At 63.0% G+C, this 17180-nt stretch overlaps 1 protein-coding gene across 2 annotated transcripts in view; it reads left to right on the forward strand.

Annotated features, from left to right (window-relative positions):
- The first annotated feature begins 1077 nt into the window (after positions 1 to 1077).
- THRA (thyroid hormone receptor alpha) overlaps positions 1078 to 17180 on the forward strand; it is a 28048-nt gene continuing 11945 nt past the window's right edge. The window contains exons 1-4 of one of the 2 annotated variants that reach the window (XM_056128093.1): positions 1078 to 1310; positions 13076 to 13416; positions 15498 to 15565; positions 16000 to 16100. In XM_056128093.1, the coding sequence (XP_055984068.1) occupies positions 13364 to 13416; positions 15498 to 15565; positions 16000 to 16100 (222 nt within the window). In that variant the 5' untranslated portion in view covers positions 1078 to 1310; positions 13076 to 13363. The remainder of the gene's footprint in view (positions 1311 to 13075; positions 13417 to 15497; positions 15566 to 15999; positions 16101 to 17180) is intronic. The other variant, XM_056128094.1, reaches the window with a different exon arrangement.

Genomic DNA, 17180 nt, shown 5'->3' on the forward strand with positions numbered 1-17180 from the left:
GACACTCAGACACACACTCAGACACACAGACACTCGGACATATATACACACAGACACGCAGACACACACTGGGACACATTTGCACACTCTCCCCTGCCCAAGAGACAGCTCTGGAGAGGCCCCGCCCTGGGAGCCGTGGGAAGGCAGTGGCCCCCGCTGGTAAAACTGGGCTAATGACAGCGGGGGAACCGGCGGGGCCAGGGGGGGTGCTGGGGTAATTAGAGCTCAGCCGGGCGCTGGGAGATCCCGAGATGAAAGGGGCTCCGGCGTCACTGGGACGGTTTTATGTCCATGAATGCGGGTGCCTGTGTGTGCAGGGGGTGGGGGGTGTTCTGGGGGGAACCTTTCGTTCGGGAAGCGGATTCAGGTTTATGCAGCCCGCTCCCCTCCCTCGACGCCCCCCCCCCCGCCCCGGGACTATTGGGACGTGGGCCGAAATACCCCTTGTGCCGAGCTGAGCAGGTGCGTGCAGCCTCGCCCCCTCCCCAGGACGCGCCAGTGGAGGAAATGGCTGGTGCTGATGAATAGAGCCGGCATTGGAGGAGGTGACATTTGAAATGCGAGGGAAGGGAAGCGATGGGGAGTACAGAAAACACAGGCTGGGAGAAGCTGACGGGAACTCGGGCTTCACCTGCCCAGCCCTGCGATTTTACGGTGCAGGACGCTCTGCCCCTGCGTGCGGCACCGTGATTCGCCCAAGGTCACCCGGAGTGGCGCGCAGAGACGGGACCCGAACCCAGAAACACTCTCCGCCTCCTCGGGCTTCGGATCTGGACTTCCTCCCCGCTCGAGAAGGTGCGGGCGGCTCGTCGACGATCCACCCCTGCTGCATCCCCCTGGTGCAAACCGCACCCCCCCCAACAAAAAAGAAAAACCAAAAAAAAAGAAGCCCCCCCCACCCCCCAACCTCCCGTTCCTCCCGCAAGCCAGGGCTGAGCTTCGCACCGGCGTCGTCCCCCGAGATGTCACCCGCGCCCCTCCCCGCGGCGGCGGGCGGGGGGCGCGGCGGGGGCGCGGGCCGGCGGCGGCGGGCCGGCCTGCAGGGAGCAGCCGCGAGCCGGCCGGGCGCGCCGCGCTCCAGCCCCACCGGCGCGGGGCGGGGGAGGGAGGAGCCAGCGCGGCCGCCGCCTCTGCCGGAGGAGCCGCGGGGCCGCCACACTCGCCCCCCGCCCCCCCGCGCTCACTCGCACTCACACCCGGGCGCAGGCGGCGGGCGGCCCGGGCCCCAGCGGCCCCCGATGGACGGCGCCGGCACGGGGCGCTGAGACCCCCGCCTAGCTGCCCTGCCCGGCCCCGCGCGCCACGCCGAGGTAAGGGGGAGGGCGCGAGGGGGCATTAATATGCAAATGCACCGCGATTGATTATGCAAAGCCGCGGGGCTCGCGCTGGCCCGCGCCCAGGCGGGGCCGGGGGCGTCGGGGGCGCGGGGCGGCGGCGCGGGCTGGGGGCTCGGCCGCCGGCCGCGGCGCGCCCCGGCGCCCCGGCGCCCCTGTCACAGCCCCCCGGAGCTTGCAGCGGACGCCCCGGCGCGGGGGGAGCTGTGGCCGCGAGGTCGGTGGGCCCCGGGCCGGGCCGCCGGAGATGGCGTCCGGGCCTCCCCCTCGAGGGCCCGCCCGGCCTCGGTCCGGCCCGTGCGCGGCGCCTTCCCGGGCCGCCGGGCCCCGCCGCCGGCCGCCCGAGCTTCCCCCGCCCGCCGCGCCGCGGTTTGTTTACGGTGCGCGGGAGGCCTGGCCCCCCCAGCCCCCACCCCTAGCCTTCGAGGCCAAGGCCGAGTGGCCTCTGCAAAGCGGCCTGCAGCTGCGGGGGGCAGCAGGAGCGGGGTGGGAGGTGGGCTTGCACGGGCCCGGGGCGAAGGAAGTCCCCCCCCAACACTTCGCCCGCCTCCCCGACTGAGCATGGCTCTCCGGGTTGCAACACTGCTAATTGCAAAAACGCGGTTGGCGGGGTGTGGGGGTGGGGAGTGGGCACGGGGGTGAAGTGCGTTGCGGGGGGATCCCTAGATGATTCCGGGAGCTGCAGGCTGGGGTGGCTGGGGGAGGGAGGAGGAAAAATGGACCCGCGTTGTGGAGCCCTGCTCCTCGTTTCCCTCCCCCCCTTGCAACGTGTCTCTGGGGCCCTCCCCTGTCCAGCGTGAAACGCTGGGGCGAGGGTGCGGGGTAGGGGCCACGGAGACAGCCGCCCCGCGCAGGGCTGGAGGGGGTAGTGGGGGAAGGAAACCAGTGGGGTGAGACCCTCCCCCTCCGTTCTGGATGTTTCTCAAAGATGGGGGGAAGGATGAAAGGGCCGTTGTGGAGGATGGGGGGGGGGTTGCAAATGTGACGACGTTCAGATATGCCCACGCTGCCACATGCACACGCAGGACACACTGGCAGACTCAAGGGCAGGAGCTGCCGGACACACCCACATGGGGACAAGGCTGCGGCTGCATGGGGCACCCGAGGGGCAGGACACACCCACGGAGCCCAGGCGTGCACAGGACCCAGGTGTAGAGGCTGTGACACAGGGCGGGGGGCAGGAGGTGCCCGGTCACCCACACAGGCAGAGTTCCTTGCACGCCTGTGTGCAGGCAGAGCAGTGGCACGCGCACGCACGCACATTACAAAAGACCCTGTCACTCGCGGGCACACACATGCTCCCATGAGTCCCGGGCATCGGCGCCAGCCGTGACAGTCCCCACCACGCAGTCCCCGTGCGGGGGAGGGGGGGCGCGGCTGCTCATCGACATATGTCTGCCCGCGGTGGTAGCAACATGTCTTCCCCTGGCCTCTCCCGAGGAGCTCTGGGCTCTGCACACCCCGCAGCACCCCTGCGCCCGCCCGGGAACCTCAACTTCAGGCGTGGCGATTCCGTGTGCCTGCCCCTCCACGGCCCCCTGTGTCCCGGCATTCTCCCATCCCCCCTGGCTGGGGGAGCTGCTGGACCCAGGAGAAGCCCTCCCTGCCGCCCAGCCCTGCCACACGGGGAACGTTCTGTAATAACATGTGGCTGCAAAGGGGGCGGTGCGCTGCAGACACAGGTGCATGCGTGTGCGCACGCCCAGCCCGGCTCAGGTGGCCGCCGCGGCGGCTGCCCTGCTCTGTCCACATCCTCCAGGTCCCTGCTGCCAGCTGGGGTCCAGACACTCCGGGGAGGGGCGGGGGAGGGCACCCCTGGTTGTACCGACATCCAACATCCTCCCCACCCCCTGCCGCCAGCCTCCTTCTAGCTTTTTCCTCTGGGCTAGAACCTTCTTCTTCTTCTTCTTTTTTTTTTTTTAAATTGTTTGGAGGGACTGAGAAACTAGAGCAGAGAGAATAGGGGCAGGGGGGTTCCAGAGGGCCGAGGAAGGGGCCTGTGGCAGCCTCCAACAGCTTCCAGCAGCTGGGGCTGTCCTGACTGCAGAGAGGAGGAGGGTCAGGGAAGAGCTGCCCCTGGGGAACCCAGGTCTCCTGCTCCCCACCCCAGAAGCAGGCAGGGAGGAGCCGCTTCTGCCGTGGGGCATTAGTTTGCGTCTGTCCTGAGGCCCCGGGGCCCCTTCCTCACCCCCCTCTCCCCCCACTGTGAGCCCGGCCCCCCCCCCTCCACCACCACCTCTGCCCTCCTGTCTAAACTTGGAAGCCCTCCTAGGAGCCGTATGCTGGTGAGTGTCTGGATGAGTGATGTGTATTTTTGACTTGGAATTTCTCTCCGACTCTGTCTCTGTGTTGCTGTCTTGCTGTGTCTGCCTCGGCCTCTCCCGTCCCCTGCCAGTCTGGAACTCTCTCTCACCCCGCGCTGCCCCCGGCCACCCCTGCTCTTGTCTGTTTCTCTTCCAGCCTCCTTTCTCCAAGCTGGGAACTGGCAGGGATGTTCTTCAGACTTTTCCAGTTGTTCCTACTCCAACTCCGCCCCTTGGCCCGCCTGCCCCTGACTCTGGGGTCAGCAAGAGGTTGGGGTGGGGGGCGGGGGATGGGGGGGCGCTCAGGACATCCTGCATTTCCGCCTCCCGGTGGCAGTGGCAGCAGGCAGGTTGGGAGGGGAGCTGCTGCCCGTCCTGACCTCTCAGGCTGGCAGGCACCGCCCCCTCGGGGTCCAGCCTGCAAATAGCTAGCTCCCACCCCAACCCTTTGAGGTGGGGCTCCCCAGCACTCTCACTTGCTGGGAAATCAGTGCCCCCTCCATGGGCTATCACAGGGGTTGGCATGACCTGACTGAGCTAAGTCATCAGCAGGAGGACTCGCCATGGCCTCCCTCCACACCCCTGGCAGCTGAGACCCACCTCAGAGATGCCCAACAGCTGTGCCCCTCTTTGCCCAACCTCACCAGGCATGCTGAGGGTACAGCTGCCCAGAATATGTGCGGGGGGGGGGGCGGGCTGAATGAGGTCCCCCTCCAGGGAGTGCAGGCTCCAGCGTGGGATGTGTGGATGTGTGGCAGACTGGTTCGGGGGGCCACTGGTAGGAAACCCAAAGCCCAGGGTGGTCCTGCCATTTCTGGGCTTGCACCCCTCTAAGCATTACCTCTTGGGAGGGGAGCAGCACCAGCCTTGAGTGAGTTTACCCTGGGAGAATCCATGGGCTGTTACTGGAGGAGAAACTGAGGCTTGGCCACAGGGCACACCAAGCTGTGTGAGACCCTCAGGTATGAGAGAGGGGGCTTCTCTCGAGCCCTCTGCCGAGCAACCTGAAGGTGATTTCACCTGTTTAGCCACGCCCCCCCACCCCGACCCTGTCTACGGATCGGGAACGATGATATCTGCCTCATCTCACAGATGCAGATCTGAGTTGGGTTTGCTTTGGGGACCACACCTGATGGTATTCAGGTGCTGCTCCCTGCAGTGCTCAGGGGACCGACCATATGGTGCCAGGGATCGAACCCATGAACACATATGTGGACAGAGCCCTTAGAGCTATGTCTGGCCCTCATTCAGCTTTTCTAGGATTAAAGAAGTTAGACTATAAAATGCTGTAAAGGAAGTTCTCAGTGCATGAGTGCAGTGTGTATGTGTGTTTCTGTGTGTGTCTGTGTGCATGCCTGTGTTTCTGTTGTGTGTATGTGTGTGTTTCTGTGTATGTGTCTGTGTTTCTCTGTGTGTGTGTTTTTGTGTGCGTGTGTGTCTATATGTGTTTCTCTGTGCATGTCTGTGTCTGTCTGTGTGTGGCCGTTGCCTTAGGAGACCCGTGGGTCTGGGCCCCCTGGATTTTGGTGGGGGTGAGTTTGATGGAGAATGCATCTGCTAGGTCACCCGGGAATGGCACTGGGTGGGGTTCAGTGAGCCCCTCGCTCTGGTCTCCTCACTCTTTATGTCACCCTGCTGCGTTCTGGGTTTGTTTGTTTGCTTGTTTTGGGGCCACACCCAACAATGCCCAGGGGGGTTCCTGGCTCTGCACTCAGGAATTACTCCTGGTGGTGCTCAAAGGACTCTATGGGTGGCCGGGGATGAGGATCAAACCAGTGTGGACCATGTGCAAAGCAAGTGTCCTCCCCTCCGCGTACTGTGGCTCCAGCCCCCTCAGAAGGATTTTTATTTGTTTTTTTTTTTAGACCACACCCAGTGGTGCTCTGGGCTTACTCTTGGCTCCGTGCTCAGGCATAACCTCTGGTGGTCCTGGCGGGGTTGGGGGGAATCCCTGTGGGGACCCTGGGGATCAAATCCAGGTTGGCCACATGCAAGGCAAGTATCCTCCCTGCAGTACTTCCACTCCAACCCTTTCCTCAAGGACTTTTGCAACCTCGAGCCCCTCAGCCCGTCTCCCCTTGGCCCCTCACCCACTTCTCTGGAGGGGCCCGGACATGGAGCTGCCCTCCAGCTCTGAGCTCCACCCCCAGCCTTTACACCAAAGGAACCTGGAACACCTCGCCCCAACCCAGCATGAGTGTTGAGGCCTCACTGCATCCCTGGGGGGCCAGTCAGCACAAGGGGTGCAGTGTACCACCAGGAGATTAGACTCCCATGCCTCCACCCTTCCTTCATGTAGAATTCAGCCCCCTCTTCTCTCCTGGGGACCCAGCGTCCCAGCTGCCCCCTCCCCTCCCCCCCCTTGACAGGCTGCAGGCCTCAGTGGCCTGTGTGGCATCTGTGGAAAGATGGTGGTCCAGAGAAAGGGCCAGTGGTGTGGACCTTGCAGTCACTCAAGATCTGAGCCCTGTCCGAGGTTTCTTTCTTCTGTTGTGAGTCCGATCTTTTTTTTTTTTTTTTGCTTTTTGGGTCACACCCAGCAATGCTCAGGGGTTCCTTCCTCCTGGCCCTGCACTCAGGAATTAACTCCTGGCGGTGCTGGGGGTGGGGGGGGAATATATGAAATGCCAGTGATTGAATCCGGGTCAGCCGCATACAAGGCAAACACCCTGCCTGCTGTGCTATTGCTCTGGTGCGTGAATCTGATCTTTAGGCTCCTCTAGCCCCCAGATCCCTTTTACTCAGCACGCGCACACACACACACACACACACACACACACACACACACAGAGTACGATGAGGGGGTACCCTGTGAGCCTCTAGAGAGGGTGAGTCCCTGATCTTCCGTTCTCGAGGCTGCAGAGTACAGAGGTGCTGGGTCTCCTGGACGGCTGGGGGACCCCCCTCCCAGGCACTGCAGGAGGGGAAGGTGCAGGCTCTCTGCTGAGGGCTGGAGACTGCGTGTGAGGGAGGGAGGGTGAGTAAGCACACGGAGGTGGCACCTGTGTTCATCCATGCGGCATTCTGGCAGGAGTTTGGCATGTTCCCCCCCTCCTCTCGGGGCCTGTCATGCTGGGGGAGGGGGGGCCTCTCACTGAAGCATATGGGGCTGGTGTGTGGTGGCAGGGGTGAAGGGTGCAGATGGTTTTCAGACCTCCCCCCTACCTCCCCTCCACCCAAAGAAGGCCCACCCTCTGTGTGTGGCCATTGTGTGTGGTAGTCCCGAGGGAGGAGGCAGTGGGTTCTCTGGGTGGGCTTAGGAGGATGCTCCTGGAGCCTGGGGTTCAATCCTCCCAGCAGGAAGCCCCCTCCCCCAGAACCAGCAGGTGTGTCCCAATCCCCCCTCCCCCAAATAAAGAGATGCAGTCTGGGTGGACAGGCTGCAAGATGGAGCACATGCGGAGGGGGGCTAGAAATGAAGCCTGTGCCCCCCCCACTCTCCTTGCAGTAGGCCCCCCGGGAAGGGGTTGGCTGGGGCTAGGCTGTGGGCACAATCACACCCCCCAGAGAGTGCCCACCTCCTCTTCTCCCCCTGCCCAGGAGAGATGGGCAGCTCTTGGCTCCCAGGCCTGCGTTTCATTTTCTCTTTCACCCAAGCTCGTGGGCAGGGGAGGGGCACCGGGACCCGCAGCTCCGGGCGTTTTCGTACACATCAGTGAGTGGGTGTGTTGTGCGCACACCATGTGTGCGTGTTTGGTGCATGTGTGGGCTGGGGAGGGCTCTGAAGATCTGCTGGAATGGGCGAGCCCATGACTCTGCGCATGCGGGTGAGAGAGAGAGAGAGAGAGAGAGAGGGAGAGACGGAAAGAGAGACAGAGAGAGAGAGTGTGTGTGTGTGCGTGTGTGTGAGCGCGCGCGCGTTTCTGCACGTGTCCGTGTGTGTGCAGAGACTCAGCTGCATTCGCCTGGACGCGCAGGCGCAGGCAGGCCGGCGGCTTTCCAGCTCTCTCCCTCTCTCCCCTCTCTCCCCCGCTCTCCCTCACTCGCTCCAGCTCTCTCTCGCTCTCTCTCCTGCTCTCCCTTGCTCTCTCCCACCCTCCCGTGCTCATGCGCTCTCTCTCCCTCTCTCTACTCTCTCTCTCCCTCTCCTCTCTCTCCCCCCTCTCTATTTCTCTCTTTCTCTCCCTCTCTCTCTCTTTCTCACGCTAGCTAGCTCTCTCATGGCTCAGGCTCGCTCTGCTCCCCCTTCTCCATCTCTCTCCCCCCTCTCCATTCCCTTCCTCCCTCCGTCCTCCACCCCTTTTTCTCCCTCCCTCTCTCCCCCTCTCCGCTCCTGCCAGTTCTGCCTGGGTGCAGGCTAGCTGGCTCCTGCCTCCCTGGGGTGCCGGGGAGAACAGCCCTGCCTTTCATTCTTCCCTCCGCCATGCTTCCTGGGGCCTGCACACAGCTCGGCTCTACGGCCACAACCGGTCCTCCTCGGAGGGGAGTGGAGGCGAGAGGGGACCCCCTCCCCTGCGCCCAGGATGCCGCCGCCGTAGCCGGCTCCCCGGGGCCCTGTGGCATCCGCGCCTCCAGCATTCAGCTGCCCCAGCTCCCAGCGCCCAGCTCCGGTTTCCCTCTGGCTGCTGGGGGAGGGTGGGGAGCACGTGGCACGCCCAGCTCAGGGGTGCTCCTGACTCGGCCTTCTTGGCGGCGGGCGGCGTGGCTCTCCCCACCACCCTTCCCCAGGGGCACGAAGTTCTGGGCTCGAGCAGGGAAGGGGCCAGGCCGTGCACCCAGACATTTTCGGGGAGGAAGCGGGATGGAGGTAGCACAGGGCACCCACCCTTGTGGCCTGCCCAGGAGCCCGGGTGGGAGGAGGCAGAGGGGAGCAGCAGGTGGGTGAGGTGGGGGGGCAGGGCCTTTGAAGTGCACACTGACTGGGCACGAGGCCCAAGCCAAGGCTGCTGTTTATGTCTTTCAGCCTCTGACCTGCAGGGGGGTTTCCTGTTATATTCTTTGGGGGGAGAGACTCCTTTGTTTAAGGACCGTCTCCCCCTGATGTCCTCCTCCCACCCACCCCCATCTCCCATTCTCTACCCACACCCGCCATGAGTGCACACTTCTTGGGGGGGGGGGTTACCCATAGAAAGCGCCCCTTCCCCGGAGCACCTCCTGCCTCCCTCCTTCCTGCTTGCCAAGCTGGTGCCTGCCGGCCACTCCTTACCACAGTGTACCTGCCAGACCTTCCTTCCCGCCTTCACTCCCTTCTTCCTGGCTCTGGGCATCACGAGCCAGAGCTGGGTGGGGCCCGTCCTGCTCCCATGCCTGCAGGAGGCCCAGCGTGTGAGGAAAGAGAGGTCCCAGCCCCGAGGGGCGCGTTGGTGTCGGTGACTGCCCGTGGGGTCTCCTGTTGGCACAGGAGGCAGAGGTGCCCGCACACAACGCTCATGGCTCATGGCGTGCTGGTGTGTGTGCATGCCTGTCTGTGTGTGTGCCCCTGTGGGCATTCTGTGTGCATGCCTGAATGTGCGTGCAAGCCTGTATGCATCTGTGTGCACGTGTGTCCATGCAAGCGTGTGTCTGTGTCTGCGTGTGTGTGCAGACCCGTGTGTGTGTGTGCCCATGAGTATGTGTGAGTGTGAGCAATGTGAGTACATGTGTGTGTGTCACCATGTGCATGTGTTTCCATGTATATGTGTATGTCCACATGCTCACATGTCTGCATGCATGCATGTATGTATGTATGTGTACTTCACGTGTTTGTATGCATGTTCATATATATATAAGTGCACATGTGCCTGTGTCTGTGTGCCCATATGTGTGTATTCTGTGGGTCTTTGTACGCCTGTATGTATGTGCACATGTGTGTATATCTGTGTGCATGCCCGTATGTGTTCACACCCATTTATATGTGTGTGTGCACAACCATGTGTGTGTATGTGTGTGTGTGCACGCCTGCATATGGCTTGGGTTCCAATGGCCACCTGGACCTTTGCACCCCCTCTCTTGGCCCCTGGACATCCTGATAATTGGGGAGGTGCGGCAGGCAGAGGGGAAGGGGAGAGGGAGGTGAGAACCTACCCACAGCACTATTAATAGCCCACATGCCAGGCCACCAAGAACCAGCTGTCACCGTGGAAACCAGCTCTGCTCCCCCCACCCCCAGCCTCCATGGGGTGGGACTGAGGCGGGGCATGAGGCACCCCCCACCCATCTTCCTTTGTTACCTTTCTCTCTTTGTCTCCCCTCCCCTTCTCTCCACCTCACCCCTTCCCTGCCCCACCCCCTCCACATGCCTTTCTTCCTTCCCTCTATGTCATTGTCATCTCTCTAACCCACCCCTGCCCATCTCTTTGTTCTGGTCCTGCTCTTCTTTCCTTCCCTCCAGCTCTCCTTCCTCAGTAGCCGCCCCCCCCCTCAGGTTCTCCCCTCCCTGGCTAGCAGGGAAGGCCTGGGTGGGCTGTCCTCAGAACATTAAGGACCAAGTTTGGGAGCCCCCAGACAGGTGGGCCAAAGCATGCGGGGACACCTAGAACGGGAGTGTGTGCAGAATTCTGGAGCCGGGTCCCTTCTGTCTGCCCAGGGTGGGGGCTTCGGGGTGTCCCTGGGCTTATGCAGACTGGAGTGGGCCGGCTGGCGTGGGAACCTGGCACGGTGCCTGTGGATGCCGCAGCAGGCCCCGTCTCTATCCCCTCCCCCCCACTTGCTAGAGCGCGTAAGCTTAATGAAATGCTTCCCCCTCCGTGGGCACCATGCCCATATTGCCACCCGCAGCTCTTACCCCACAAAGGGGTGGGTGGCCCGCCTGGGCAACAGGTGGGCCTGGGCTGGGGGCGGAGCGGTGGCTGGTCCCCATGTTTCCACGTTCCCCCGCCCATCTTTGGGGAGAGACCGCCTTCAGGCTGGGTGTCCCTGCCCAGGACTGGGCTGGCACTGATGGGCTCCCGCTAGTGACCATGGACGGTGGCAGAGGCCCAGCAGGGAGGACTGGGCTTCTCCCGGGGTTCCAGCCTCTCGGCAGGTGCCCAGTAATGCTGGAAGCCCTCGACAGTCAGCACTTCACTCCTTGCTCCTCTGCCCACCAGCCAGGTCTCAGACAGGCCCCGGGCCGCCCCGCCGAGCGCAGAGGTGGAGCCAACCCCCCCCCGCCCCCCTCAGGCACGTGCAGGCCCTTGGCAGTGCCCAGACACATTTGGAGCTAAGGTTGGGCTGGGGCGGGGGAAGGGAAAATAAACTTGGTGGCTGAGGTTGGCAGTGCCCCAGGTATGCCCTGTAGCAACTGGCAGTGCAGGGGGACGTGGGGGAGGGGGGCCCCTGCCTGAGTCACCACGGCTGGCCCCTGCTGGTGGGGCTTCCCCAGCCTGGCCCCCAGCTGCTGACACCCATTCCCACACCCCCTGGCCCTCGGTGCCTGCCCCTAGGGCTGGCCCGCACTCGGGTGCCCACTGCCGTGCCCGCCTCCTCCCCTCCCCGGGGGCGCGCGGGCCTCGGCTGGCGAGTGGATTTTTCCAGCTTCTGTAAACAAGTGGTGGCAGCCGGCCAGGTGGGCAGGAGACGGGCGGGGGCAGCACCGCAGCGGGGGTGCGCCAAGCCCCGACTCACAGCGCTGGGGGGGACAGGGAACCATCCAGACCTGGCGACAGAGAGAGAGAGAGAGAGAGACAGAACCAGCACGCACCAGCCACCCGGTGACAGACGGCGGGGAGGAAGCCTCACGGGGCAGAGGACTGTCCTGCTTGGCCGCCCTGGCCCCTCCCTGGCCGAGAGCGCCCCCCCGGCACCCAGGCCTTGGGCATCCCCCCCCCATCTCTGCCCCTCCGTGCAGGCTCCGCCATTATAAATTTATAACAGGAATTTCTCCACAAGCCAAGAAAAACTTGACCTACTTTCTCGACGACTGCTTGGGCTGAAGACTCCCCATTCCCTCTCCCCAGCCTCCTGTCCAGCCCCTCAGGCCTATCCTGCTATAGGGGGAGGGGACCAGAGGCAGAAGAGGCCCCCCTCCCCCCTAGTCCGGCAGCTCCCACCGCCCGCCCGCCCAGGGGCTCTCCTGCTGCAGAGGCCTGTCCCCCACCCTGCCCTGCCCAAGTGGCCTGACTTATCTTTCCCTTCCCATCCTAGTTCCTATCAGTTCCTGGGGGTGGGGTGGGGGGCCCCTGGGCCCAGTCTCCCGACAGCCGCCACGTGGTGGGTGGTGGAGGTGGGGTGGGAAGCAGCACCCTTTGCCCCCTGTCCGTGCCCGTACCTGTCTGAGCGTGCACGCACAGCAGACTCCTGTCTGCCCCTGAGGTCAGAGGTGCTGCACGGAGGGAAAAGTGGGTTCAGCTCGGTGGTTGCCCTGGACTCGAGGGTAGAACCAGACTAACTTTCAAACCTGTCTATAAGCGTTTTTTGGTTTTGGTTGGGTTTGGTTTTGTTTTTGGTAGGAGGGCTGGGGTAGTTGGGCCACACCGGTGATGCTCACGGGTCACTTCTGGCTCTGCACTCAGGAATTACTCCTGGCAGTGCTCCGGGACCCTATGGGATGTTGGGGATTGAACCTGGGGGTTGGCCGCGTGCAAGGTAAGTGCCGCCCTGCCTGGCGCACTATGGCTTTGGCCTTGGGGGGAAGCCATATCCAGCAACACTCAGGGGCTCTGCTGGGGGTCACGCCTGGTGGGTGCTCGGGGGACCCCACGGGACTGGGGGTTGAAGCGGGAGCTTCTGTGCGCAGCATTGTGTGCTCAGAGCCTTGAGCTGTCTCTCCAGCCCAGCCCGCAGGGGTTGCAAGCCCAAGGCACCTGCTTTCTAGCCACTGCAAAAGAATTCAAGGCGCTGACCAAACTTTCAGAGCTGACCAAACTTTCGGAGCCTTCGTTTCCTCCTCCTTGACTTCGGGTCTTACTGTGGGGGACACGTCGCCATGCGGTTAATATGTGGTGTTTCCCGAGTCTGTTCCTTTGGCACGGTAGCAGCTTGGTGGAACCCAGGAGGGAGACCAGTGCTCAGACTGGGAAATACGGGCTGGAACTTGGTTGGGAAGCACCGGTGTCCTGGCAGGGCTGGGCTGGGGCTGGTAACACGGCCAGCACCCCCACAGCTCTTGGTGTTCCCCCCACCCCGCAGGCTCTCAGAAGGGCATGCGTGCGTGATCCCCAGATGCTGGACACTGCCTCCCTGGGTCCCCCCTCTGCCTCAGCTGACACCAGTCTTGCCCCCTGTTGCTGACGGGTGTTTGGGAAACTTGGCCACATGGCCAGTGTGCCAGAGCTTCGCTCCAGGCCAGGCACTTGATTGAAAGGGAGGCTTGAGAGGAGCCGCATGGATGACCTCATTCTTTCCCTCCATCCTTTCACCGTCTGCCGTGGCCGCCGCGCTCCCCTCATGGGCTCAGGGCTTCTCCCGTTCCCCTCCCCGTGCCCACTTGCATGCCTGCCACCATCTGGGCATGGACCCAGGAGCCACAAAGGTTGCCAGCGGACCCCTACCCCGCCCACAAGGCCTTCTGACCCCCGCCTCTCTCCCCTCTCTCCACAGGACCCTCTGGACAGGACCAGACTCTACAGCTTCTGCCCAGCCCAGGACCACCCCTCACCCAACCCGCCTCCCAGCCCTACCACTCCCTCCCTGGCCCCTCTCACCGCCCAACCCCCCCTTGGGGCACAGGGTACGGTGTGACAGGCCCAGTGCTGAGGCGGGGGCCATGGGTGCTGTGCCCTAGGGCCTGGGTGGTAGGGGTTGGGCAGTCTGGGTGTGCCGGGGGGGCCCTGTGTGCCCACCCATCTCTTGGCGTGCTGGAGGGCATCGTGGATGGAATTGAAGTGAATGGAACAGAAGCCAAGCAAGGTGGAGTGTGGGTCAGACCCAGAGGAGAACAGGTAAGGAGGCTGCACTGCTGGGCGGGGGGCGCTGACTGGTCCATAAGCACCTCAGAGTTGCTCCGACCTTTGCCCAGGAGTTGAGGGAATGAGGCCCCTGGATCGTGAGGTGGTTCCCTGGATCATGAGGTGGTCTCCCAGGAAAAGGGCTGAGAAATTATGAGCACTCAGCCCCCGCCTGCCTATGCTGGGGAGCCTCAGTGCCTCCAAGAGCCCTCCCGCTGTTGGGGGCTCACGTGTGCCCGCTGGTGTCTGGCTGGAGTGGGGGGGGGGGTTGCATGTGCATGGTGTGTGGGGCACAGACCCCGTGATCCGCACTCATAGCCCAGGCTGCTGTTTGGAACCTACGGGGAGCCCCACAGGCTCTTCCTTGTTCACGGGCAGGGGCGGGCACTGTCCAGGTCCCCTCCCAGGAAGTGGAGGTGAGTGCCAATGCGGAAGGTCTGGCTCCCACGTGGAAGAGGCAGCCCGGGCGCAGCACTCCGCCCGCTCACCTAGGAGCTGTCGGGACGCCCTGGGCAAGCCCAGAGGGTCTCTGTCTCGCCCCTCGGCTCCAAGTCACTCCGAGCTCTGTCCCAGTTGGCATGGTGCCTTGGGAGCTGGGTACAGCCTGTGCCTATGGCCGGGGAGAATGGGGGAGGGGGGCTCTGGGGAGCAGTGTGGCCGTTGCCTAGGAGACCGGATCCTGAGCCAGGAGGCCTGAGGCCTGGCCAGGCAAAGCCCTGGGGTTCGAGACTGGGTCCCTGAGCGGTGGAGGAAAGTGATGGGGCTCGGCAGGTGGGATAGGGTACCTGGGGGAACCCCTCCCCAAGGCCTTACCGCAGGGGGTAAGGGCACTGCAAAACATCTGACCTTTCACAGTGGACCTCTCACGCGCACCTCTCCAGCTTCCTGCTCAGACTTTTGTGGAGCTGGGAAGGTCGGCTTCTAACTGGAAGATGGGGCGTGGTGTATATATGTGGGGTCCAGAGCACCCCCAGATCTGCAGCCCCTCCCCCCGCGCCCCCCTCCCCCAGGCCCTCGCGCCACCTGGTGGCTGTTTCTAGTACTGCAGCCTAGGAGCGCGCCGCCTAAGCCTGCCTCTGTGCAGAACAGGCCCGGTGCTCTCCTGGCCTGGAGTAAGAGGGAGGTCTGACCCTCCAACTTTTGTAGAAATCCGGGTAATCCCCAGGGGGCGTGGAGCACAGAGCTGTCTGTGACTGTGACCCTGGCCAAGGTCACTGTGTCAGTGTGCTGAGAGCTGCCTCCCGTGCCAGGAGGAGGGGCCGTAACATGCCACGGGCCGGCAGGCGGGCGGCTGCTACAATCCGGGCATGCATGTAGGAGGCTTATGTAACCCGTGTGTGCCCAGGTTATGTAACACGTATGTGGAGAGGCTGGAGAGACACGCGTGCTGGGCCACAGGGAGGGGCTGAGGCCTGCACGGCACACGCGGGGCCTCAGGGCTGCCGTGCTGAGCGGAGTTGGCAGTCCCCTCCTTCCTTATGAGCGTGGGCACTGTATGCTCTGGCTCTTCTCCCTGAGGGCCCGCAGTTGCTGCGGAGTCCCGTAGGTTGTTACGGTGCTTGTTCCGAGGCTCGGGTACCACGTGGTCTCCAGAGGTCGTATCCCACCTCCAGGAACGCTCTGCACGGTTGTGTAGGCTGCACAGTGGGCTCCGTCTGCCCGTGGCCCTGGCCACAGTGGGCGCTGAAAGGGCAGGCTTCTTCCCGATTGCTGGTGTCACTGGTGTCCCTTGAGTCTGGTTTGGTTTTCGGCACAGCCTGAAGACCCTGCCTGTGTGTCCTGACTTAGTGACTTGGTGGCTATCTGGGCGTGTGAGGTGTTGACAGGCTATGGGCTGTGTGTGCGTGTGCGTGTGCATGCGTGCAGGCTGGGGCCCCGGCCCAGCCCTTATCTCTGTCCCCTCCAGTTCCCTGATAGCTGGATCCTTGGGGTTTTGTCAGCTGACCTGGAGTGGAAGGTAGAGTGGGGACACGGGACAGAGGGAGTCAGCTGTCGGGGGTGACGTTCACCCATTGGGGGAGGGGGATGCCCAGGGATCACACCGTGGTGATCCTGCCTGCTCTACCCCTTTCCAGTGCCAGGTCACCAGATGGAAAACGGAAAAGAAAAAACGGCCAATGTTCCCTGAAAACCAGCATGTCAGGTGAGCCTGGAAGGGCCCTCTCCCCCCCCAGCAGGCCAGGCTGCTCCCGGGGCCAGCACGTGTGCCCCCGGCAGAACGTCCCGGCCGGCTTGGGCTGAACTTATCTGCAGGTGAGAGGGGTCCTGCGGGCATGTGGACCCCTCTTCTAGCCCCCGAAGGGCTGTTCTGTGAGGTGAGCTGCTGGCGTTGGTTTCTGCTTCTCCCGCCTCCCCTGACTACTGGCTGCAGGACGAGAAAAGTCTGAAGAATGGGGGTCCTCGGTGTTCCTCGGGAAGGGGCTGCACGAGGGGGGCTCTGTGCCATCTCCAGGGCTCTTCCCCTCACCCCCCAACACACACCCTGGGAACCAGGAAGGCAAAGCTGGGGGTGGGACTAGAGCAGGAGGCCAGCGGGAGGCCCCAGCCATGCCTGCGTCCTGCTCCCTTCCTCCCCAGGGTATATCCCTAGTTACCTGGACAAAGACGAGCAGTGTGTCGTATGTGGGGACAAGGCGACCGGTTATCACTACCGCTGCATCACCTGTGAGGGCTGCAAGGTATGGACCAGCCACTTCCGGCCCCTGCCTGCCCCCTGTGCACCCCCCGACCCCCCCCACCCCGTCTCACTCCTCCAGCGCCCGGGGCCCCACCCCATCCTGCCCATGGGTCACATTCTCCTCTCATCATTCACCTGTCCCTTCCTCCCTTCCCTCCTCACTCCTGCCACTCCCAGGCCACAGGCCCGACCCTCCTGAACCTCAGTTTCCCCATCTCTTCCACAAGGAGTGTCACAGTAGCCACTCATGGCACTGCTGGGAACATTCATTGAGCTCATTCACATGATAAAGCGGGGCGAAGCGTGCCAGGCACGGGAGAAGGCTGCTGCCTGCCGTCTTCCACGCCTTTCACTTGTGGATTAAACAGGAGGGGAGTCGCCCAGGCGCTGGCTGCCCGTCAGGGGAAAAGACGAATGGGGTATCCTGGCCATGGTGCGTGAATGTCCTCCTCAGCAGTCAAAGCCACAGTCCCCGGCCCCCTAAACTCCCACTCAGCCAAGCCTTGAGGCAGAGCCTCTGCCCCCAGGTGCTTCCAAAGGCCCCATGAAAAGGATGAGAATGAGTTTGGGGAGGGGGAGAGGGTAGGGTGCAGAGGGGCTGGTGGCCGAGTCTTCCTAGCAGAGGGCTCAGAGATTTCACTCGGGTCATTCCTTTCTGCCTGGGTTCCAAAGCATTATCACTGCATGAAAGTGTCAGACTTCCCAAGAAACAGAAATTATTATGAAATATGTCAGACTGAGAGCTGGAGCAATAGTACAGCAGCAGGTAGGGCTCTTGCCTTGTATGTGGCTGGCCTGAGTTGGATCACCCCCAAGCCCCACGAGAGGTGATGCCTAAGCACAGAGCTAGGAGTAAGTCCTGAGCACTACTGGCTGTGACCCAACACTCCCCCTGGGCGCCCCTCCCAAAAAGAAAAATGCCAGGCTGGAGTTGTATGGAGATGTAGTTCATTGGTAGGGCATTTGCTTTGCATGTATGAGGCCCTAGGTTCGATTCCTAGCTCCACTGATAAGGTAAGGTAAAGGCCCTCCCGTTGATCGTCGATTTGCTCGAGCGGGCCCAGTAACGTCTCCATTGGAG

This window comes from Sorex fumeus, unplaced genomic scaffold (assembly GCF_029834395.1).
Source record: "Sorex fumeus unplaced genomic scaffold, SorFum_2.1 ptg000063l, whole genome shotgun sequence".
NCBI lineage: Eukaryota > Metazoa > Chordata > Mammalia > Eulipotyphla > Soricidae > Sorex > Sorex fumeus.